This window comes from Gymnodraco acuticeps, unplaced genomic scaffold (assembly GCF_902827175.1).
Source record: "Gymnodraco acuticeps unplaced genomic scaffold, fGymAcu1.1, whole genome shotgun sequence".
Classification (NCBI taxonomy): domain Eukaryota; kingdom Metazoa; phylum Chordata; class Actinopteri; order Perciformes; family Bathydraconidae; genus Gymnodraco; species Gymnodraco acuticeps.
In genome coordinates this window covers 3,991-31,263 of record NW_022991473.1, presented here as the reverse complement: position 1 = coordinate 31,263, position 27,273 = coordinate 3,991, and the positions used below count along the sequence as shown (strand labels likewise).

Sequence of the window (27,273 nt, the reverse complement as noted above, 5' to 3'; positions counted from 1 at the left end):
TGCTAGATTCTCCATTTGCTAAGCAAGAAGGTGAGCAGGTCACAACAACAACAACAGAAACAGAAGGAGAGAGAGATCCAGAATTAGTGAGCGACACATGGCAGAGACAGGAAGCAGCTCCTTCCTCCTCCTCTTCCTCACAAACACATCAGAGGAACACAAGCCTTTATTTTGAAAGGGTGTTCGGACCACACGAGGAGTTTTACGGGATTTCATACAAAGTCAATGCAAAGCACTCAGGTGTGCTAATCTAAACTGTTGAACCAGCGTGCTGACGCTCATCAGAGTCGAGCTGGCGAGAGTCAGAAACAGAGAAGAGGTTATGGTCTGTGGGCGGAGCTTACACGTCAGCACTGAACCCACAGCAGCAAAGACTTCCAGCTATTCTGAGTTAGCACAAGAGTTAGCTTCCTTCCCTAGTGAATACGCAGTGTGTTAGCTAAGTGTTAAAGGGCTTCTCACTGAATGAAACTCATACGTTTACCAATTTGGGGAATGTTTGCGTTGCAGCAGCATAAAGAGACAGGGCATTGTGCAATAGAGAAATTAAAAGACTAGAAATAAACATCTCATGGCAGAGACTCCTGCAGCTTTGTGTGCAGACAGTGTGTTGTTAGTACACAGCAGCATCTAACAGGACATGCAGGAGCACTACATGCCGTTTCATCTGCAGCTCGTTCAACAAGTGCACGCCACCTGGGTTCAGGTAGGAGACGTTAGCAGGAGAGTTAGCGTGGTGGTTTTTCACAATGTGTTATGGCTTAAAGAGGTTCTATTCTGCTTTTTCCCTATAGGTTTCAGTGCATGTCAATGGTCTGATAACGCTCAAATCCCTGTGTTCTCTCCCACACACTCCCTCCCCTGCCTGAAACACCTCCTTTTGTTTACTTCTGGAACAAAGTGAAACACTTGGTACCTTATTGGAAACCTCACATGTTTGAGTGGCTGCTTCGAACCTCACTGCTCCTACCTGTGTGTGAGTGTCGGCTCTCCGGTTGCTCTCTTTGTCTCCAAAGGTTTTCTTGCAGTTCTCCAGCCACTGCAGGAGGAAGAGGAATAACACATTAAAGATGGAGGGGGACGTCTGCATCTGTGTGTGATAAAGGTTGGTGGGGGCAGATCTAATAACAGGGCTGTACTTAGAGAATTAAAGGAGGCCTGTGCAGCGATGGGTTGGTCTCCAGGCCTCCAGGGAACATCCAGTATAATTCAATTAGCTGCCCCACACACACACACACACCCACACACACCTCCCCCCACTGCCGAACTGATTTAGTGGAGGAGGGTTATTTTTATCCTGCAGCAGATGTGATGCAGACAGAAACAGCAGCTCCTCAGAACACACACACACACACACACACACACACACACACACACACACACACACACACACACACACACACACACACACACACACACACACACACACACACACACACACACACACACACACACACACACACACACACACACACACACACACACACACACACACACACACCACACACACACACACACACACACACACACACACACACACACACACACACACACACACACACACACACACACACACACACACACACACACACACACACACACACACACACACACACACACACACACACACACACACACACACACACACACACACACAGGTTCTGCAGATCTGGCTCTCTTCTCTCTCTGCATCGTCTGCACTTTATTTAGATGCAATGCCAACATGATCCTGATTGTGGGAATCGAAATGTTTAAAGTCCAGATCCTGGGAGTCTAAAATTAATTGTTGTAAACTCAAAAAGAAAGGGAAGTTTCTGGGAAATGTAAAAAGTTTAATACATTTGATTTATTATGTTTTAATTGAAGTTGTAGGCACGTTTTCTCTCAGTGATTGTGATGTTGTGTTAAATGTTTGATTCTCATGTATTGTGACTTGATGTTTGTTAAAGTAAGTAAAGTGAACAGGAAGTGATGATGATGGGCGGGGTCTCACCTGCTCGGCCGCCTCCCTCTTGGCGTTGTAGGTGTCCAGGTGTTCCTGTAACTCCAGCACACTAAACTTCAGAGTCTCCAACAGGCCACAAGAGACCAGCTACAGGACAGGACAACACACACATTAACACAACACACACCACAGAGCTCCAGGACACACACTCAGCAATACAGAGCTGCAGGAATGAGTCCTCAAAACCAAACATGAGTCAGCATTTTAGCACTTCCTGTCCCCCTGGTCTGGAGGTCAATGGTTTGCTGAATGTGTTTTTGGTTGTTATCCTGAAATAAGGTCTGTGGTTATCACGAGCTGAAGAGACTTTAATGTTTTGCTCTACAACATAAAATATGTCAGTAAATACCCCTCTGGTGTATTTAAAAAAACTGTTGCTAACAAGTGTCTAATGAGACGACTAAATGTCATCACGCCCAACATTAGCCGCCTTTAGCTTAGCGGTGGTGACGTGAAGTCATGTGACCGTGCTGTAGTTCCTTTATAGCCCAACATTAGCCTCCTTTAGCTTAGCGGTGGTGACGTGAAGTCATGTGACCGTGCTGTAGTTCCTTTATAGCCCAACATTAGCTGCCTTTAGCTTAGCGGTGGTGACGTGAAGTCATGTGACCGTGCTGTAGTTCCTCTATAGCCCAACATTAGCCACCTTTAGCTTAGCGGTGGTGACGTGAAGTCATGTGACCGTGCTGTAGTTCCTCTATAGCCCAACATTAGCCACCTTTAGCTTAGCGGTGGTGACGTGAAGTCATGTGACCGTGCTGTAGTTCCTCTATAGCCCAACATTAGCCACCTTTAGCTTAGCGGTGGTGACGTGGAGTCATGTGACCGTGCTGTAGTTCCTCTATAGCCCAACATTAGCCACCTTTAGCTTAGCGGTGGTGACGTGAAGTCATGTGACCGTGCTGTAGTTCCTTAATAGCCCAACATTAGCCTCCTTTAGCTTAGCGGTGGTGACGTGAAGTCATGTGACCGTGCTGTAGTTCCTTTATAGCCCAACATTAGCCACCTTTAGCTTAGCGGTGGTGACGTGAAGTCATGTGACCGTGCTGTAGTTCCTTTATAGCCCAACATTAGCCGCCTTTAGCTTAGCGGTGGTGACGTGAAGTCATGTGACCGTGCTGTAGTTCCTCTATAACCCAACATTAGCCGCCTTTAGCTTAGCGGTGGTGACGTGAAGTCATGTGACCGTGCTGTAGTTCCTCTATAGCCCAACATTAGCCACCTTTAGCTTAGCGGTGGTGACGTGAAGTCATGTGACCGTGCTGTAGTTCCTCTATAGCCCAACATTAGCCACCTTTAGCTTAGCGGTGGTGACGTGGAGTCATGTGACCGTGCTGTCGTTCCTCTATAGCCCAACATTAGCCACCTTTAGCTTAGCGGTGGTGACGTGAAGTCATGTGACCGTGCTGTAGTTCCTTAATAGCCCAACATTAGCCTCCTTTAGCTTAGCGGTGGTGACGTGAAGTCATGTGACCGTGCTGTAGTTCCTTAATAGCCCAACATTAGCCACCTTTAGCTTAGCGGTGGTGACGTGAAGTCATGTGACCGTGCTGTAGTTCCTTTATAGCCCAACATTAGCCGCCTTTAGCTTAGCGGTGGTGACGTGAAGTCATGTGACCGTGCTGTAGTTCCTTTATAGCCCAACATTAGCCGCCTTTAGCTTAGCGGTGGTGACGTGAAGTCATGTGACCGTGCTGTAGTTCCTCTATAGCCCAACATTAGCCACCTTTAGCTTAGCGGTGGTGACGTGAAGTCATGTGACCGTGCTGTAGTTCCTCTATAGCCCAACATTAGCCACCTTTAGATTAGTGGTGGTGACGTGAAGTCATGTGACCGTGCTGTAGTTCCTCTATAGCCCAACATTAGCCACCTTTAGCTTAGCGGTGGTGACGTGGAGTCATGTGACCGTGCTGTAGTTCCTCTATAGCCCAACATTAGCCACCTTTAGCTTAGCGGTGGTGACGTGAAGTCATGTGACCGTGCTGTAGTTCCTTAATAGCCCAACATTAGCCTCCTTTAGCTTAGCGGTGGTGACGTGAAGTCATGTGACCGTGCTGTAGTTCCTTAATAGCCCAACATTAGCCACCTTTAGCTTAGCGGTGGTGACGTGAAGTCATGTGACCGTGCTGTAGTTCCTTTATAGCCCAACATTAGCCACCTTTAGCTTAGCGGTGGTGACGTGAAGTCATGTGACCGTGCTGTAGTTTGTTAGCTTTTTACTTCAGAAATCATAAAGTGGTGTTAACATGTAGAGATCATCCTGCTGAACTAAACGTGTAAGTATCATCAACGTTTGAGATTATTTTCTGACATAATCCAAAATGACATGGAGGAATCCCATTGGACCAGGGAGATGCTGCCTTCAGGGACCGACACAGAAACACCACATTCTGCAGCTCTGTATGTGCACAGCATGCAGTGATTTAAAATGATAATGTACATGTTTCTGCAGCACATTTCCCATCATGCAGCTCACCGTCTCTGCGTCCAGCAGCACTGTGGGACACTGCGAGCGAGACGTCATCACCTCCAGAGAACTCAGGAACTGGTTCCCCATCCGCTGAAGGTCCTCCCCCAGGAACCTCACGGAGGAGTGGGTGATGGAGCTGAACTTCTTCTGCATGTTCTGTGAGGAGGGGGGTAAAAATAATAATTATGATGCTCACTATTAGGGCTGTGAATCTGTTTGTATCTCTTGATTTAAAAGTGATACTGGATTCAGTTCATAGGGAACATTTCAGGATGTCCTTTAGTCTGCTGTGCACTGACATAAGGCGCTTTCACACCGGAGTACTTTTCCCCCGTACTTTTCCCGTTTAGTTCCGATAGTGCCTGGAATTTTGCGTTCACACCAAAAAGAGAACTTAGTTCAGAGAACTTTTAGAGAGGTGGGACTATCCTGGGGAGAAAAAAGTACCCATTTCTGATTGGCTTGGCGAATTGCAAACCAGGCCCCGTAAAACTCTGAAAAGTTTTGTGAAGGCGCCATTATATTAGCATTATTAGCATTAGCCCCATGCACCAACGGAGAGAGAATAACTTATGGCAACACAAAAGAAAACATGGGAGCGGTGGAGATGAGGAGGTGTCGGCGTTCTGGCGATTTAATCGGAAGGCTTCAGTAGAAGCTGCTGGGAGTCCCAGCAGCTTCTACTGAAGCCTTCCCCAACTCCGGGGACTCCGGGTGGCAGTATACGCCGTGAAGTGGTTTGCGGCCTGCCAGTAAACCCAAAGCAGAAGAAGAAGAAGTGACGTCAGCGGCTTCATTTGCCTAATCCTCCCTCAGGGAAATTATTACGGTATGAACGCGGTTTGTACTTAGTTCCATGGGGGTACTAAGTGCTGGGAACTAAGTGCTGGAAACTAGGTGCTGGGAACTAAGTGCTGGGAACTAGGTGCTGGGAACTAGGTGCTGGGAACTAAGTGCTGGGCACTAAGTGCTGGGCACTAAGTGCTGGGAACTAAGTGCTGGGAACTAAGTGCTGGGAACTAAGTGCTGGGAACTAAGTGCTGGGAACTAGGTGCTGGGAACTAGGTGCTGGGAACTAAGTGCTGGGAACTAAGTGCTGGGAACTAGGTGCTGGGAACTAGGTGCTGGGAACTAGGTGCTGGGCACTAAGTGCTGGGCACTAAGTGCTGGGAACTAGGTGCTGGGAACTAGGTGCTGGGAACTAAGTGCTGGGAACTAAGTGCTGGGAACTAGGTGCTGGGAACTAAGTGCTGGGAACTAGGTGCTGGGAACTAAGTGCTGGGAACTAGGTGCTGGGAACTAGGTGCTGGGAACTAAGTGCTGGGAACTAGGTGCTGGGAACTAGGTGCTGGGAACTAAGTGCTGGGCACTAAGTGCTGGGCACTAAGTGCTGGGCACTAAGTGCTGGGAACTAGGTGCTGGGAACTAGGTGCTGGGAACTAAGTGCTGGGAACTAGGTGCTGGGAACTAGGTGCTGGGAACTAAGTGCTGGGCACTAAGTGCTGGGCACTAAGTGCTGGGCACTAAGTGCTGGGAACTAAGTGCTGGGAACTAAGTACGGCAAAGTACTTGGTGTGAAAGCGGCTATTGAGTCAAATGATGCATGAAAGCAAAGTGTGTTTATCGTTATGGAGTTTTTATATTTGGATATCAACTAATTGCAAGAATGTAAACACACTAAAGCTAAGATAAATTAGTTAAAATATAATAATTCTGTCTATAACTTATGTAAATGTTTTCCATGAGGATATCTGCCTCTAACAAACTAACCAATTTAAAAAACGTACTGTGCGGTATTTTCTAGCTAGAAATAACGATAACTCCACTTTGACTTGGTGCATATGATAACTGCATCAGCAGCACACCTTGCTTCTCTCGGAGAAAACCCCACATGATATTATCGTGGGGACTCAGGTGTGTGTACCTGGAAGAGTCTGGAGAACACGTGGAAGGTGTAAACGGCAGAGGAGCCGTCCGTGTCCGACAGCATCTGGTTGACATGGCAACGCCACGCCTCCTCCTCGCTCTCGTAGGCGACCGGCTGGAAGGCGGCGAGGATGGCAGAGAGAAAGGGCGAAGGGGGGGGGGAGGTCTGGGGGAAGCAGTCTGCGTCACCTTCATCCTGACTGCAACACACACACACACACACACAGACAGACACACACACACACACACACACACAGTAAGATAAGGATAAAGTTAAACATTTACAGATTTACAGTAACTAAATATAAAGCAGGATATTATATACATTAATTGTGCAAGGAATGGATTATGAAATATTAAATTGAATATAAAATGTGAGTTTAAATCCAGTTATCAGAGAAGCTGATGGAGGAGAGAGTTGTTATACAGAGTTATTGCAGTCGGCAGGAATGTTTTCCTGTATCTGTCATTGTCACACACACACACACACACACACACTTTCCTCCCTGCAGCTCCAATCTGCTGCAGAGCTCTGGCACAATAACAACAGTAGCTAGTAGCTAATAGCATTAGCATCACACACACACATGCGTACGCATACACACTCTGATACTCACAGGCCGGTGGGGCCGAACAGCCTGAAGAAGCACACAGAGTAAAAGTATCTGAAGCCGGTGCTGTGCACAGCCTCTGTCCTCATCCCGAATAACACTCTCCCCCCACACACACACACACATACTCTGCCCTCGTCTGCAGCTGCTAGCACGCAGCACTGCAGACACACACTCCTGCTCTCGGGAACAACGTCAGTTTTTATGACTCTCGCTCACCAAATCCTCTCAAACGGAGAAACGAGTTAAAGTCCCGCTGCAGGACAATCTCTCCACACACACACACACACACACACACACACACACACACACACACACACACACACACACACACACACACACACACACACACACACACACACACACACACACACACACACACACACACACACACACACACACACACACACACACACACACACACACACACACACACACACACACACACACACACACACACACACACACACACACACACACACACACACACACACACACACACACACACACACACACACACACACACACACACACACACACACACACACACACACACACACACACACACACACACCAGAGCCAGCTCCAAAGCACTGATTAGAAGTGTGTTTGTAATTTGGACAGAGAAATAATATAGAATCTGCTTTTCACTGACGATCAAGTGTATTTTGGACAGATTTACAAAACTTTATAAACTGTCAAATGTGTTTTAACGTACAGATTTATATGTTGTATTTGATGCTAAATGTCGTCTTCTATGGCCTGGATAACACCAGAGAAATTAGGAAAAAGTTAACGATGTAAAAAGCCAATTCTAATTAAAAAAAATGAACAAATGTGAGCTGATTTTTAAATGAGAATGTGAACATGATTAATATCTATAGTTTATAATATAAAATGATCTGATTCTGCATCTGGACCATCTCATCTAGATAGAGACACTACATACTGATATACACCTGAACATCAGCAGGAGAGGACTCTTTAAAGTAGAGACACTACATACTGATATACACCTGAACATCAGCAGGAGAGCACTCTTTAAAGTAGAGACACTACATACTGAGATACACCTGAACATCAGCAGGAGAGGACTCTTTAAAGTAGAGACACTACATACTGATATACACCTGAACATCAGCAGGAGAGGACTCTTTAAAGTAGAGACACTACATACTGATATACACCTGAACATCAGCAGGAGAGCACTCTTTAAAGTAGAGACACTACATACTGAGATACACCTGAACATCAGCAGGAGAGGACTCTTTAAAGTAGAGACACTACATACTGATACACACCTGAACATCAGCAGGAGAGGACTCTTTAAAGTAGAGACACTACATACTGATATACACCTGAACATCAGCAGGAGAGGACTCTTTAAAGTAGATACACTACATACTGATATACACCTGAACATCAGCAGGAGAGGACTCTTTAAAGTAGAGACACTACATACTGATATACACCTGAACATCAGCAGGAGAGGACTCTTTAAAGTAGAGACACTACATACTGAGATACACCTGAACATCAGCAGGAGAGGACTCTTTAAAGTAGAGACACTACATACTGAGATACACCTGAACATCAGCAGGAGAGGACTCTTTAAAGTAGAGACACTACATACTGAGATACACCTGAACATCAGCAGGAGAGGACTCTTTAAAGTAGAGACACTACATACTGATATACACCTGAACATCAGCAGGAGAGGACTCTTTAAAGTAGAGACACTACATACTGATATACACCTGAACATCAGCAGGAGAGGACTCTTTAAAGTAGAGACACTACATACTGATATACACCTGAGCATCAGCAGGAGAGGACTCTTTAAAGTAGAGACACTACATACTGATATACACCTGAACATCAGCAGGAGAGGACTCTTTAAAGTAGAGACACTACATACTGATATACACCTGAACATCAGCAGGAGAGGACTCTTTAAAGTAGAGACGCTACATACTGATATACACCTGAACATCAGCAGGAGAGCACTCTTTAAAGTAGAGACACTACATACTGATATACACCTGAACATCAGCAGGAGAGGACTCTTTAAAGTAGAGACACTACATACTGATATACACCTGAACATCAGCAGGAGAGCACTCTTTAAAGTAGAGACACTACATACTGATATACACCTGAACATCAGCAGGAGAGGACTCTTTAAAGTAGAGACACTACATACTGATATACATCTGAACATCAGCAGGAGAGGACTCTTTAAAGTAGACACTACATACTGATATACATCTGAACATCAGCAGGAGAGGACTCTTTAAAGTAGACACTACATACTGATATACACCTGAACATCAGCAGGAGAGGACTCTTTAAAGTAGAGACACTACATACTGATATACACCTGAACATCAGCAGGAGAGGACTCTTTAAAGTAGAGACACTACATACTGATATACACCTGAACATCAGCAGGAGAGGACTCTTTAAAGTAGAGACACTACATACTGATATACACCTGAACATCAGCAGGAGAGGACTCTTTAAAGTAGAGACACTACATACTGATATACACCTGAACATCAGCAGGAGAGGACTCTTTAAAGTAGAGACACTACATACTGATATACACCTGAACATCAGCAGGAGAGGACTCTTTAAAGTAGAAACACTACATACTGATATACACCTGAACATCCGCAGGAGAGGACTCTTTAAAGTAGAGACACTACATACTGATATACACCTGAACATCAGTAGGAGAGGACTCTTTAAAGTAGAGACACTACATACTGATATACACCTGAACATCAGTAGGAGAGGACTCTTTAAAGTAGAGACACTACATACTGATATACACCTGAACATCAGCAGGAGAGGACTCTTTAAAGTAGAGACACTACATACTGATATACACCTGAACATCAGCAGGAGAGGACTCTTTAAAGTAGAGACACTACATACTGATATACACCTGAACATCAGCAGGAGAGGACTCTTTAAAGTAGAGACACTACATACTGATATACACCTGAACATCAGCAGGAGAGGACTCTTTAAAGTAGAGACACTAAATGCTGATATACACCTGAACATCAGCAGAGGAGGACTCTTTAAAGTAGAGACACTACATACTGATATACACCTGAACATCAGCAGGAGAGGACTCTTTAAAGTAGAGACACTACATGCTGATATACACCTGAACATCAGCAGAGGAGGACTCTTTAAAGTAGAGACACTACATACTGATATACACCTGAACACCAGCAGGAGAGGACTCTTTAAAGTAGAGACACTACATACTGATATACACCTGAACATCAGCAGGAGAGGACTCTTTAAAGTAGAGACACTACATACTGATATACACCTGAACATCAGCAGGAGAGGACTCTTTAAAGTAGAGACACTACATACTGATATACACCTGAACATCAGCAGGAGAGGACTCTTTAAAGTAGAGACACTAAATGCTGATATACACCTGAACATCAGCAGAGGAGGACTCTTTAAAGTAGAGACACTACATACTGATATACACCTGAACATCAGCAGGAGAGGACTCTTTAAAGTAGAGACACTACATGCTGATATACACCTGAACATCAGCAGAGGAGGACTCTTTAAAGTAGAGACACTACATACTGATATACACCTGAACACCAGCAGGAGAGGACTCTTTAAAGTAGAGACACTACATACTGATATACACCTGAACATCAGCAGGAGAGGACTCTTTAAAGTAGAGACACTACATACTGATATACACCTGAACATCAGCAGGAGAGGACTCTTTAAAGTAGAGACACTACATACTGATATACACCTGAACATCAGCAGGAGAGGACTCTTTAAAGTAGAGACACTACATGCTGATATACACCTGAACATCAGCAGAGGAGGACTCTTTAAAGTAGAGACACTACATACTGATATACACCTGAACATCAGCAGGAGAGGACTCTTTAAAGTAGAGACACTACATACTGATATACACCTGAGCATCAGCAGGAGAGGACTCTTTAAAGTAGAGACACTACATGCTGATATACACCTGAACATCAGCAGAGGAGGACTCTTTAAAGTAGAGACACTACATACTGATATACACCTGAACACCAGCAGGAGAGGACTCTTTAAAGTAGAGACACTACATACTGATATACACCTGAACATCAGCAGGAGAGGACTCTTTAAAGTAGAGACACTACATGCTGATATACACCTGAACATCAGCAGAGGAGGACTCTTTAAAGTAGAGACACTACATACTGATATACACCTGAACACCAGCAGGAGAGGACTCTTTAAAGTAGAGACACTACATACTGATATACACCTGAACATCAGCAGGAGAGGACTCTTTAAAGTAGAGACACTACATACTGATATACACCTGAACATCAGCAGGAGAGGACTCTTTAAAGTAGAGACACTAAATGCTGATATATACCTGAACATCAGCAGAGGAGGACTCTTTAAAGTAGAGACACTACATACTGATATACACCTGAACATCAGCAGGAGAGGACTCTTTAAAGTAGAGACACTACATGCTGATATACACCTGAACATCAGCAGAGGAGGACTCTTTAAAGTAGAGACACTACATACTGATATACACCTGAACACCAGCAGGAGAGGACTCTTTAAAGTAGAGACACTACATACTGATATACACCTGAACATCAGCAGGAGAGGACTCTTTAAAGTAGAGACACTACATACTGATATACACCTGAACATCAGCAGGAGAGGACTCTTTAAAGTAGAGACACTACATACTGATATACACCTGAACATCAGCAGGAGAGGACTCTTTAAAGTAGAGACACTACATGCTGATATACACCTGAACATCAGCAGAGGAGGACTCTTTAAAGTAGAGACACTACATACTGATATACACCTGAACATCAGCAGGAGAGGACTCTTTAAAGTAGAGACACTACATGCTGATATACACCTGAACATCAGCAGAGGAGGACTCTTTAAAGTAGAGACACTACATACTGATATACACCTGAACACCAGCAGGAGAGGACTCTTTAAAGTAGAGACACTACATACTGATATACACCTGAACATCAGCAGGAGAGGACTCTTTAAAGTAGAGACACTACATACTGATATACACCTGAACATCAGCAGGAGAGGACTCTTTAAAGTAGAGACACTACATACTGATATACACCTGAACATCAGCAGGAGAGGACTCTTTAAAGTAGAGACACTACATACTGATATACACCTGAACATCAGCAGGAGAGGACTCTTTAAAGTAGAGACACTACATACTGATATACACCTGAACATCAGCAGGAGAGGACTCTTTAAAGTAGAGACACTACATACTGATATACATCTGAACATCAGCAGGAGAGGACTCTTTAAAGTAGAGACACTACATACTGATATACACCTGAACATCAGCAGGAGAGGACTCTTTAAAGTAGAGACACTACATACTGATATGCATCTGAACATCAGCAGGAGAGAACTCTTTAAAGTAGAGACACTACATACTGATATACACCTAAACATCAGCAGGAGAGGACTCTTTAAAGTAGAGACACTACATACTGATATACACCTGAACATCAGCAGGAGAGGACTCTTTAAAGTAGAGACACTACATACTGATATACACCTGAACATCAGCAGGAGAGGACTCTTTAAAGTAGAGACACTACATACTGATATACACCTGAACATCAGCAGGAGAGGACTCTTTAAAGTAGAGACACTACATGCTGATATACACCTGAACATCAGCAGAGGAGGACTCTTTAAAGTAGAGACACTACATACTGATATACACCTGAACACCAGCAGGAGAGGACTCTTTAAAGTAGAGACACTACATACTGATATACACCTGAACATCAGCAGGAGAGGACTCTTTAAAGTAGAGACACTACATACTGATATACACCTGAACATCAGCAGGAGAGGACTCTTTAAAGTAGAGACACTACATACTGATATACACCTGAACATCAGCAGGAGAGGACTCTTTAAAGTAGAGACACTACATGCTGATATACACCTGAACATCAGCAGAGGAGGACTCTTTAAAGTAGAGACACTACATACTGATATACACCTGAACATCAGCAGGAGAGGACTCTTTAAAGTAGAGACACTACATACTGATATACACCTGAACATCAGCAGAGGAGGACTCTTTAAAGTAGAGACACTACATACTGATATACACCTGAACACCAGCAGGAGAGGACTCTTTAAAGTAGAGACACTACATACTGATATACACCTGAACATCAGCAGGAGAGGACTCTTTAAAGTAGAGACACTACATACTGATATACACCTGAACATCAGCAGGAGAGGACTCTTTAAAGTAGAGACACTACATACTGATATACACCTGAACATCAGCAGGAGAGGACTCTTTAAAGTAGAGACACTACATACTGATATACACCTGAACATCAGCAGGAGAGGACTCTTTAAAGTAGAGACACTACATACTGATATACACCTGAACATCAGCAGGAGAGGACTCTTTAAAGTAGAGACACTACATACTGATATACATCTGAACATCAGCAGGAGAGGACTCTTTAAAGTAGAGACACTACATACTGATATACACCTGAACATCAGCAGGAGAGGACTCTTTAAAGTAGAGACACTACATACTGATATGCATCTGAACATCAGCAGGAGAGAACTCTTTAAAGTAGAGACACTACATACTGATATACACCTAAACATCAGCAGGAGAGGACTCTTTAAAGTAGAGACACTACATACTGATATACACCTGAACATCAGCAGGAGAGGACTCTTTAAAGTAGAGACACTACATACTGATATACACCTGAACATCAACAGGAGAGGACTCTTTAAAGTAGAGACACTACATACTGATATACACCTGAACATCAGCAGGAGAGGACTCTTTAAAGTAGAGACACTACATACTGATATACATCTGAACATCAGCAGGAGAGAACTCTTTAAAGTAGAGACACTACATACTGATATACACCTGAACATCAGCAGGAGAGGACTCTTTAAAGTAGAGACACTACATACTGATATACACCTGAACATCAGCAGGAGAGGACTCTTTAAAGTAGAGACACTACATACTGATATACACCTGAACATCAACAGGAGAGGACTCTTTAAAGTAGAGACACTACACACTGATATACACCTGAATATCAGCAGGAGAGGACTCTTTAAAGTAGAGACACTACATACTGATATACATCTGAACATCAGCAGGAGAGGACTCTTTAAAGTAGAGACACTACATACTGATATACACCTGAACATCAGCAGGAGAGGACTCTTTAAAGTAGAGACACTGCATACTGATATAGACCTGGACATCAGCAGGAGAGGACTCTTTAAAGTAGAGACACTACATACTGATATACACCTGAACATCAGCAGGAGAGGACTCTTTAAAGTAGAGACACTACATACTGATATACACCTGAACATCAGCAGGAGAGGACTCTTTAAAGTAGAGACACTACATACTGATATACACCTGAACATCAACAGGAGAGGACTCTTTAAAGTAGAGACACTACACACTGATATACACCTGAACATCAGCAGGAGAGGACTCTTTAAAGTAGAGACACTACATACTGATATACACCTGAACATCAGCAGGAGAGGACTCTTTAAAGTAGAGACACTACATACTGATATACACCTGAACATCAGCAGGAGAGGACTCTTTAAAGTAGAGACACTACATACTGATATACATCTGAACATCAGCAGGAGAGAACTCTTTAAAGTAGAGACACTACATACTGATATACACCTGAACATCAACAGGAGAGGACTCTTTAAAGTAGAGACACTACATACTGATATACACCTGAACATCAGCAGGAGAGGACTCTTTAAAGTAGAGACACTACATACTGATATACACCTGAACATCAGCAGGAGAGGACTCTTTAAAGTAGAGACACTACATACTGATATACACCTGAACATCAACAGGAGAGGACTCTTTAAAGTGGAGACACTACATACTGATATACACCTGATCATCAACAGGAGAGGACTCTTTAAAGTAGAGACACTACATACTGATATACACCTGAACATCAGCAGGAGAGGACTCTTTAAAGTAGAGACACTACATACTGATATACACCTGAACATCAGCAGGAGAGGACTCTTAAAGTAGAGACACTACATACTGATATACACCTGAACATCAGCAGGAGAGGACTCTTTAAAGTAGAGACACTACATACTGATATACACCTGAACATCAGCAGGAGAGGACTCTTTAAAGTAGAGACACTACATACTGATATACATCTGAACATCAGCAGGAGAGAACTCTTTAAAGTAGAGACACTACATACTGATATACACCTGAACATCAACAGGAGAGGACTCTTTAAAGTAGAGACACTACATACTGATATACACCTGAACATCAGCAGGAGAAGACTCTTTAAAGTAGAGACACTACATACTGATATACACCTGAACATCAGCAGGAGATGACTCTTTAAAGTAGAGACACTACATACTGATATACACCTGAACATCAGCAGGAGAAGACTCTTTAAAGTAGAGACACTACATACTGATATACACCTGAACATCAGCAGGAGAAGACTCTTTAAAGTAGAGACACTACATACTGATATACACCTGAACATCAGCAGGAGAGGACTCTTTAAAGTAGAGACACTACATACTGATATACACCTGAACATCAGCAGGAGAGGACTCTTTAAAGTAGAGACACTACATACTGATATACACCTGAACATCAGCAGGAGAGGACTCTTTAAAGTAGAGACACTACATACTGATATACACCTGAACATCAGCAGGAGAGGACTCTTTAAAGTAGAGCCACTACTACATACTGATATACACCTGAACATCAGCAGGAGAGGACTCTTTAAAGTAGAGAAACTACATACTGATATACACCTGAACATCAGCAGGAGAGGACTCTTTAAAGTGCTGTTCATACCTGGACATGTCTGAGAGGTCGCCCCCCTCCTCCTCACAGCGATCGTCCAGCTCCTTCAGAGCCAGCGTCACGTCCTCTTCCCACCCAAAGGTGCTGTCGGGGTCCGGGTCTGGATCAGGATCTGGGTCTGGCTGAGTCTCCGGGAGGACCTGCAGCACTATGGGGGGGTCCTCCTCATACAGCGACCCTGGGGGTGTGTCTGTGGCTGGCGGGGGAGGGGGGTCAGGGTTAGGGTCCTCCTGAGGGTCCTGGAGGTCACACAGCTCAGAGGCGTCAGAGGGCAGTGGGGGGACGGAGCAGAACCCCGTGTCTGTGCTCACACTGCTGCTGAGATCCTCTCCTAACGTCATGCTGACTCCATCCTGCAACCAGAGAGCGAGACATAACCTTTAGTTCAGACGGAGAATCTCCACATATTAACAACACTTTAGGATATTTGAAGTAAAAACTAACGTAATGTTGGGCTGTAAAGGAACTACAGCACGGTCACATGACTTCACGTCACCACCGCTAAGCTAAAGGTGGCTAATGTTGGGCTGTAAAGGAACTACAGCACGGTCACATGACTTCACGTCACCGCCGCTAAGCTAAAGGAGGCTAATGTTGGGCTATAAAGTTACTACAGCACGGTCACATGACTTCACGTCACCAGCGCTAAGCTAAAGGAGGCTAATGTTGGGCTATAAAGTTACTACACCACGGTCACATGACTTCACGTCACCACCGCTAAGCTAAAGGAGGCTAATGTTGGGCTATAAAGTTACTACAGCACGGTCACATGATTTCACGTCACCACCGCTAAGCTAAAGGAGGCTAATGTTGGGCTGTAAAGGAACTACAGCACGGTCACATGACTTCACGTCACCACCGCTAAGCTAAAGGTGGCTAATGTTGGGCTGTAAAGGAATTACAGCACGGTCACATGACTTCACGTCACCACCGCTAAGCTAAAGGAGGCTAATGTTGGGCTGTAAAGAAACTACAGCACGGTCACATGACTTCACGTCACCACCGCTAAGCTAAAGGAGGCTAATGTTGGGCTATAAAGGAACTACAGCACAGACACATGACTTCACCACCGCTAAGGTAAAGGTGGCTAATGTTGGGCTATAAAGGAACTACAGCACGGTCACATGACTTCACGTCACCACCGCTAAGCTAAAGGAGGCTAATGTTGGGCTATAAAGTTACTACAGCACGGTCACATGATTTCACGTCACCACCGCTAAGCTAAAGGAGGCTAATGTTGGGCTGTAAAGGAACTACAGCACGGTCACATGACTTCACGTCACCACCGCTAAGCTAAAGGTGGCTAATGTTGGGCTGTAAAGGAATTACAGCACGGTCACATGACTTCACGTCACCACCGCTAAGCTAAAGGAGGCTAATGTTGGGCTGTAAAGAAACTACAGCACGGTCACATGACTTCACGTCACCACCGCTAAGCTAAAGGAGGCTAATGTTGGGCTATAAAGGAACTACAGCACAGACACATGACTTCACCACCGCTAAGGTAAAGGTGGCTAATGTTGGGCTATAAAGGAACTACAGCACGGTCACATGACTTCACGTCACCACCGCTAAGCTAAAGGAGGCTAATGTTGGGCTATAAAGGAACTACAGCACAGACACATGACTTCACCACCGCTAAGCTAAAGGTGGCTAATGTTGGGCTGTAAAGGAACTACAGCACGGTCACATGACTTCACGTCACCACCGCTAAGCTAAAGGAGGCTAATGTTGGGCTATAAAGTTACTACAGCACGGTCACATGACTTCACGTCACCAGCGCTAAGCTAAAGGAGGCTAATGTTGGGCTATAAAGTTACTACACCACGGTCACATGACTTCACGTCACCACCGCTAAGCTAAAGGAGGCTAATGTTGGGCTATAAAGTTACTACAGCACGGTCACATGACTTCACGTCACCACCGCTAAGCTAAAGGAGGCTAATGTTGGGCTGTAAAGGAACTACAGCACGGTCACATGACTTCACGTCACCACCGCTAAGCTAAAGGTGGCTAATGTTGGGCTGTAAAGGAACTACAGCACGGTCACATGACTTCACGTCACCACCGCTAAGCTAAAGGAGGCTAATGTTGGGCTATAAAGGAACTACAGCACAGACACATGACTTCACCACCGCTAAGGTAAAGGTGGCTAATGTTGGGCTATAAAGGAACTACAGCACGGTCACATGACTTCACGTCACCACCGCTAAGCTAAAGGAGGCTAATGTTGGGCTATAAAGGAACTACAGCACAGACACATGACTTCACCACCGCTAAGCTAAAGGTGGCTAATGTTGGGCTGTAAAGGAACTACAGCACGGTCACATGACTTCACGTCACCACCGCTAAGCTAAAGGAGGCTAATGTTGGGCTGTAAAGAAACTACAGCACGGTCACATGACTTCACGTCACCACCGCTAAGCTAAAGGAGGCTAATGTTGGGCTATAAAGGAACTACAGCACAGACACATGACTTCACCACCGCTAAGGTAAAGGTGGCTAATGTTGGGCTATAAAGGAACTACAGCACGGTCACATGACTTCACGTCACCACCGCTAAGCTAAAGGAGGCTAATGTTGGGCTATAAAGGAACTACAGCACAGACACATGACTTCACCACCGCTAAGCTAAAGGTGGCTAATGTTGGGCTGTAAAGGAACTACAGCACGGTCACATGACTTCACGTCACCACCGCTAAGCTAAAGGAGGCTAATGTTGGGCTATAAAGGAACTACAGCACGGTCACATGACTTCACGTTAGGGCTGTGCGATTATGGCAAAAATCATAATCACGATTATTTTGACGATTATTCATTGACCATTTATTGAACTTTAAAACAAATAATATTTTACCAATAAACAAGATCAACAAATATGTTGGAGCGCACTTCCAAAACCATATATTATTAATATGATAAATAAAAATAAATTAGACCAAAATAAATGAAATCAAATATGATGCAGTGCACGGTCACAACCTACTGAAAACTCCTTAACATATAGCCAACATTTTGGTAAAACATATTCAACATATTCCACTCAGTTAAACGTTGAAGGCTGGTCAACCGTCATGGTCCAGAAGTAACAGGAAATAAATGTTGAACTACAATTTAAGACCAAATAAAAATGTTTAGGCCACCATGGCAAATGCTGGTAGGGCTGCTCATGTCATCTCTTAAAGATTTTTTGCAAGAAACACCAGCCTGTTTACATGGTTTGGTTTCAGAGATGAGCGCAGGCAGGTGACGATATTGCCACCTGTACTGAAGACCCTCAGCCACGCCCCGACACATGGGGTGACGCCGGCCAATCACAAAGCTTTGATGCGTTCAAGTGCATTATTCTGGCACAGGAAGATTATGTTACAGGACATTGTTGTTCTCTACCGTCCACCAGGCGCCTTGGGGGACTTCTTGGAGGAATTAGATCATCTCCTCTCACACATCCCTGAAACTGGTCCTCCCGCTGTACTTCTCGGAGACTTCAACCTCCAGACAGGGAAGATAGACGAACTAACATCTCTGTTAACCGCTTTTGCTTTCTCACTGTCTCCATCCCCACCAACTCATAAAGCTGGCAATGTCCTTGATCTCATATTCTCAAGGAACTGCACTACTTCTAACCTCTCTGTAACCCCGCTCCACACATCCGATCACTTCTTCATTTCATTCTCTCTACCCCTTTCCAAACATAACGAACTAATCTCTTCTCATCCTGCACCTGTCCGCCGTAACCTTCGCTCCCTCTCCCCCTCTACCTTTGCCTCATCTGTGCTCTCAGCCCTCCCTTCCTCTGACTCGTTCCAACTCCTGCCTCCAAACTCTGCTGCAGAAACTCTCCTCTCTACTCTCTCATCCACTCTGGACTCTCTCTGTCCTCTCACATCTCGGCAGGCTCGTCAGTCCCCTCCTGCTCCCTGGCTAAATGACGCACTGCGTGCTAATAGAACCGTCCTTAGGGCAGCAGAGCGGAAACGGTGGAAATCCAAACACCGTGACGACCTCCTAACCTATCAAGCTCTCCTCTCCTCTTTCTCTGCTTCGATCTCTCAGGCAAAAAGCACTTTCTTTCAAGATAAGATCCAATCTTCCTATTCAAATCCCAAAAAACTATTTTCCATCTTCTCCTCCCTCCTGGACCCCCCCAAAGCCCCTCCCCCCTCCTCACTCCTGTCAAGCGACTTTGTTAACCACTTTGAAAAAAAGGTTGATGATATTCGCTCTTCTTTTTCTGACTCACCTTTACTCACCGCTGGGTCACCAGACCTTCCTTCCACCAACACACTTACCTCCTTTTCCCCTCTCTCTCCAAGTGAGGTTCTTACCCTCATTACCTCTGCCCCGCCCTACCACCTGTCCTCTGGACCCTATCCCTTCAAACCTCCTTCAGACTATCGTTCCTGATATTCTACCGTTTCTCACCCATTTCATCAACACTTCTCTAACTTCTGGTCACTTTCCAAACAGTCTCAAGGAGGCAAGAGTAAACCCTCTCCTAAAGAAACCCACTCTCAACCCGTCTGATGTTATAAACTACAGGCCTGTCTCTCTCCTCCCGTTCCTGTCTAAATCACTTGAACGCGCTGTCTTTAGACAACTCTCCTGTTATCTCCATCAGCACAACCTTCTGGATCCGCACCAGTCTGGTTTCAAGGCAGGTCACTCCACAGAAACTGCCCTCCTTGCTGTCACTGAGGAACTGCACACTGCTAAAGCAGCCTCCCTCTCCTCTGTCATCATCCTTTTGGACCTGTCTGCTGCATTCGACACGGTGAATCATCAGATCCTCCTTCGCACTCTCCAAGCACTTGGAGTTTCAGGCTCTGCACTTTCCCTCCTCACCTCATACCTGAAAGACCGTACCTACAGGGTGACTTGGAGAGGGTCCGAGTCCGACCCTTGTCAATTAACTACAGGGGTCCCTCAGGGCTCTGTTCTTGGTCCCCTCCTCTTCTCCTTGTACACAAACTCGCTCGGATCAGTCATTAGCCCGCATGGTTTTTCATACCACTGCTACGCTGACGACACCCAATTAATTCTGTCCTTTCCCCGCTCAGAGACCCAGGTCGTTGCACGCATCTCTGCTTGTCTAGCTGACATCTCTCAGTGGATGTCTGATCATCACCTCAAGCTCAACCTTGACAAGACTGAGCTGCTCTTCCTTCCGGGAAAAGATTGTCCCACTCTTGACCTAACAATCAACATCGGCACCTCAGTTGTTTCCCCGACTCAGACTGCAAGGAATCTGGGTGTGACCCTAGATAACAACCTGTCCTTCACTGCAAACATCGCTGCTACAACCCGCTGCTGCAGATACACGCTTTACAACATCAGGAAGATACGTCCCCAGCTGACCCAGAAAGCCACGCAGGTTCTGGTCCAGGCTCTCGTCATCTCACGCCTAGACTACTGCAACTCCCTCCTGGCTGGTCTACCTGCATGTGCCATCCGACCTCTGCAGCTCACCCAGAATGCAGCGGCTCGTCTGGTCTTCAACCTTCCTAAATGTTCCCACACCACTCCGCTCCTCCGCTCCCTTCACTGGCTTCCGGTAACTGCTAGAATCCACTTCAAGACACTGGTACTTGCTTACCATGCTGCGAATGGATCTGGCCCTTCGTACATCCAGGACATGGTTAAACCGTACACCCCAGCACGTGCACTCCGCTCTGCATCAACCAAACGGCTCGCTGCACCCTCGCTGCGAGGGGGACCCAAGTTCCCATCAGCAAAAACACATGGGTTTGCTGTCCTGGCTCCAAAATGGTGGAATGAGCTCCCCATTGACATCAGGACAGCAGATAGCTTACACACCTTCCGGCGCAGACTGAAAACTCATCTCTTTCGACTCCACTTCGAGCGATAGAACTATTAACGAAGCACTTTTATACTAATAAAGGACTGGCTTACCTAAAGCCAGTTGAGTAGCACTTGAAATGTTTGGCTCTATGAAACCTGATGTACTTTATGATTCTGTTTTCTTCAAGTTTGTATTTTTTTGGTCGAACGCACTTATTGTAAGTTGCTTTGGATAAAAGCGTCAGCTAAATGCAATGTAATGTAATGTAATGAATTCACCAGTGGGGTATTTACTGATGTATTTTATGTGGTAAAACAAAGCGTCAAGATCTCTTCAGCTTGTTTTAACCATAGCCCTTATTTCTGGTGTAGATGCAGCCTGATGCTGATTGGTTCTCTTCAACACAGTACAGTGACGGGTTATTAATCAGTATGGGGGATGATTGTACTTTAAAATGATATTTTTTCTGACATGGCTCGGTTAGCTCTTAATATCCCAGCTTCACTGCTGAGCCTCTGTTATCGGCTGAATTAAGATTTTACTTAAGATCTCACGTGAGTTTAAATGATCCGAGAGGGATTTGAAGTCGGCACTTTTTACGAGCTGCATTGCCTCTTAGATTGCTCGTCCCTGCGCTCGCTAACGCCTCATGAGAGATCACAGAAAAAGAAAGGGATCAATAAGCAGAGGCCGATATCTCCGAGTCATTAAAACCGGACCTCAGAGGCTATAAATCATCAGCGGGACGGGGAAACGTCAGCAGATAAATCACATCAGTGACGGACCGCTATCTGAGGATTTATAACTTAATACAGAGTTAGTGACGTCACTAATAATAAAGGCACCGAACAGCAATAATAATCAGGGAGGAAGACGATAAGGGCCACGTGTTTTTCTGTTTGTTCTGAGATTAAAGTTGATTACTGTTTACCTTACGACAGATTTTAAGGTCCTCCTCCTGACATATAAGGCCCTTAATGGGCAAGGACTAAGCTACATTGCTAACTCAGCCGTCAACAACACTGCGACCCTCTGCTGCTGGTTTGAGGTTCCCAGAAACAGCAGCAAAAAGAAAATTGGTCATTAATTAAGCCCCAAAGATATGGAACAAAATGCCTGGAGACATCAGGGAAGCCTGCTCGAGGAAGTCTTTAAAACAAAACTCAAAACTTATTTGTATATTTTAGCCTTTTAGGAAAGCTAACTCGACTCTTTTAGGAAAGATAACTCGACTCTTTTAGGAAAGATAACTCGACTCTTTTAGGAAAGATAACTCGACTCTTTTAGGAAAGCTAACTCCACATTTGTTCACATTGTGCAACCAGTGCAGTGCCTTTATTTGAGTCATTAAACAATATAATAAATAAAAAATTATCTGACTATTTAATAAGAGATTTGACACTTACACTTTTGCACACATTTAATTATTTTGGCTACATTTTATTTTTAAATAATTATAAAAAACTATTTAAATCAAAATCCTACATTTTTTAAAGATTTTAAAAGAATTACAGAAAGGGTTTTTAAATAATAAAAAACTATCAAAACTATTGTATTCCCATGTTTTCTTCCAATACTGCTTCTGCAATATTTATTAATACTTTATAAAAACATTTATATGAATTGTTTGCTATTTTTTCACTTTTTCATTATTTAAAAAGGTGACCTATCATGCTATATTTGAACAATATATTGTAGGGCCATACCTATATAAAGTATATAAATATAGTTTTTTTTTCAAAATACCAAACATATCCTGCATTTTAGCCATGCCTCATTTCGCTCTATTTGCTCTTTCCAGCCCTGTTTTTGCAGGGGGCTGATTCTGTGAGCTGCAGCTGACCACGCCCCCCTGCAGCTGACCACGCCCCCCTACAGGAGAGGGGAGCGTGCTCTGAGATCAGCTGCTGGGCTGCAGCGGGAAGAGGAGGGGGAGAAAAATAGATCTCCGTCCTCCGTGTTTTATTCTTATATATGATTATATAGAGTCATTATTCATTTGTTTTAAAGCTCAATAAATAACAAAGAAGACCTTTGAACGGCACTTTTCTAATTTTGTCCGGAAGATTTAAACTTTAACTCTTGACCGGCGAAACAAAACTGAAACTCTGCCGCACGGCCCCCTCGTTTCTTGGAAGAGGCGGAGAGGTGGGTGTTTGTCATCTGCTGGTGGACTAACCAGAGAGAATTACAGCGAGGGAGGGATTGCATTGAATTACAGCAGCGGGAGCAAACGCTTGCCTCGGGGAGGGAGAAAAAGAGCCACAGCGGAGAATAAACAGAAGGGCAACCATGGCAACCATGCACGGGAAGTCTTCTTCGCTGCTTTTGTGGCAGACTGCAGCGCCACTTACAGGCCTGGCATATGTACTACAGCGTCTCCAGCGCTTTTGAGCGGCAATGGCCGGCCGTGGCCCAACCTCTCATTCCTCTGATAGGTGGAGAGTTGCCCAATAAGCCCCTTCTGTGACGTAGAAAATAATTTAAATCTGGATCAGTCTGTATCAGATCCGTTGCCCCTTTTTAGAGATGTGGGTATGGAGGAAAAGAGAGAGAGTTGTGTTCTCTGACACTTGGTGAGTTCCCTGACGCACCGGGGACACATGTTCATGTATACAAGACGTACAAAAGTGCATTTTGCATGATAGGTCTCCTTTAAATTGACTTTCTTTTTGAACTTATTTTACAAATGATAGCCTTATTTTCTGGATTCCTGAAGCCAGTTAAAGAGTTTTCTGACTGTGCTAAACACGGTCCGTTTACATATGTCATTTACCCAGAGAGGGTCCCTAATTAAGAGCTATTGTTGTTTTTATATAAAGTGTTGTGCATTAGGAGGGGGGGGGGGGGGTATGGCAGACGGCCAGCAGGATGATGGGGCGATATTACAGAAAGCTTTTAGAAGAGCTCGCCCTCAGTATTGATGGTTTTATCTGGGGCTCATTACACTAAGAGCCGCAGTGATGGGGGAGATGTCCTTCAGATGACACACAGTCACACACAGTGCTGAGTAATAAAGCATCGACGCTCTCTATAAATATGTATGAGGTAAGATTAAATTAAAGACAAAAGATTGGGTCATTTCCTTTAAAATCCTGCAGTCTACTCACCGTTGTTAGTACAAGCGATACACGTCAGAGGATGGCAAAGCTGTTTCACTACGGAGGACTAAAGCTACCATTAAAGTAAAAACAGGAGTAAAAACATGACTTATTAAATGAACAAATGCAATAAAAAAGGAATAAATACAAGTTTCTATTGTCAAATAAATTTGGTAAGTAATTATTTCTATTCATATTTATTTAGTTTAAAATGATCATGCACATTTATTTGACAATTCCACATTTATTTCTATATAAATCATTTATTGATTGAGTCTTTTTTTAAATCATATTGGCAGCTTTAGTCCTCCACACAGGATGTTAATATTGAAGCTTGTTAATATGAAGGTTTTAAAGTGACCACACCACGTGTAACAGACATATACTCACACATGCTTCTGATGGAGGTTAGCAGCTGGAGTCCATTAAAAGTTAGATGGAGGTTCAGGCGTTACTGGAGGTTTAGTCGTCAGGTGTTACTGGAGGTTTAGTCGTCAGGTGTTACTGGAGGTTTAGTCGGCAGGTGTTACTGGAGGTTTAGTCGTCGAGTCGTCAGGTGTAACAGGAGGTTTAGTCGTCAGGTGTTACTGGAGGTTTAGTCGTCAGGTGTTACTGGAGGTTTAGTCGTCAGGTGTAACAGGAGGTTTAGTCGTCAGGTGTAACAGGAGGTTTAGTCGTCAGGTGTTACTGGAGGTTTAGTCGTCAGGTGTTACTGGAGGTTTAGTCGTCAGGTGTAACAGGAGGTTTAGTCGTCAGGTGTAACTGGAGGTTTAGTCGTCAGGTGTAACAGGAGGTTTAGTCGTCAGGTGTTACTGGAGGTTTAGTCGTCAGGTGTTACTGGAGGTTTAGTCGTCAGGTGTAACAGGAGGTTTAGTCGTCAGGTCTAACAGGAGGTTTAGTCGTCAGGTGTAACAGGAGGTTTAGTAGTCAGGTGTAACTGGGTCGTCCAGGTGTGTATTTTGAGGGTGAGTCAGGTGTTATTGAGCAGTGACAGCTGGCCTGAGGTGAGCTTCTGATTTAATCTCCACAAATCACAAGCAAGCGAGCCCCACCACAGTAACCACATTAATTAGAAGCAAGAGCCTGCAGAGCGAAGCTACGACAGGAGGAAGAACTAAAGCAGCGCACAGAACCAGGACAGCAGAACCAGGACTACAGAACCAGCACTACAGAACCAGGACTACAGAACCCCCCCACCCCACACACACACACACACACACACACACACACACACACACACACACACACACACCGGACCATCTGCCTCTGACAGACGTTAGAAGGTAAACACAAAGCAGAGAAACAGGAAGAGACAGAGCTAGAAAGCACCCGAGCACCAGAGCTCATTTTTGCCCCCCAGTGATCGCACCTCAGGCAGCTGGCTGCTGGAGTCTGAATGCATCCGCTCCAACATGGAGTCCCGCTGCAGGGAGTCCCGCTGCATGGAGTCTTGATGCATGGATTCCCGCTGCATGGAGTCCTGATGCATGGAGTCCTGATGCATGGAGTCCTGATGATGCATGGAGTCCTGATGCATGGAGTCTTGATGCATGGAGTCCTGATGCATGGAGTCCACATGGGTGGAGGCCGTGTCGTCTGTGGCGGAGTCACTGTTCATCTGAGGGGGGAACACAGGGGGGTCAGCAAAGACTTCATAATATGATCCTCCATAAAAATACAGTGAGGGCTGGGATTCTGTCATCTGTTATCTTTTTTAAAACATGATTTTAATCTAGGAATAATTTTTAAAATAATCTCAGAATTCTGACTTTCTTGACTGTTGACTGTCTGACTTTTTTCTCAGAAATATGAAAAAATAATAATTTGAAAATAGTACCTAAAAAACCCGGTGTTTTCATTGATTTATTGATTTCATTTAATTCAGTATTTTATTTCTATTTTTATCTCATCTGTGAGCCCGAAAAGGCAACGTGGGCAACCATGCTTGGGATTGGGTGCCAAAAGGGAGGCAGTGAAAGCAGAGGGTCTCGACAGACCAGACCCAGTGGAATGTCACCTCTCTGAGGGGGAAGGAGCCGGAGCTTGTGTGGGAGGTGGAGCGTTACCAGTTGAATCTGGTGGAGCGTTACCAGTTGAATCTGGTGAGGCGTTACCAGTTGAATCTGGTGGAGCGTTACCAGTTGAATCTGATGGAGCGTTACCAGTTGAATCTGATGGAGCGTTACCAGTTGAATCTGGTGGAGCGTTACCAGTTGAATCTGATGGAGCGTTACCAGTTGAATCTGATGGAGCGTTACCAGTTGAATCTGGTGGAGCGTTACCAGTTGAATCTGGTGAGGCGTTACCAGTTGAATCTGGTGGAGCGTTACCAGTTGAATCTGATGGAGCGTTACCAGTTGAATCTGAT

The 27,273-nt window shown here is 44.6% G+C and overlaps 1 protein-coding gene across 3 annotated transcripts; it reads right to left on the bottom strand.

The window, feature by feature from the left end:
* LOC117533066 (protein furry homolog-like) lies at positions 1-26,643 on the bottom strand (the record flags this gene model as incomplete). Of its 3 annotated transcripts, none has more annotated exon segments than XM_034196684.1 (7): positions 1-18; positions 971-1,039; positions 1,994-2,092; positions 4,482-4,631; positions 6,400-6,601; positions 15,993-16,354; positions 26,275-26,643. In XM_034196684.1, coding segments are annotated over 7 exon segments (1,233 nt in total), but the record flags the coding sequence as incomplete, so codon positions are not given.
* Positions 26,644-27,273: the final 630 nt, after the last annotated feature.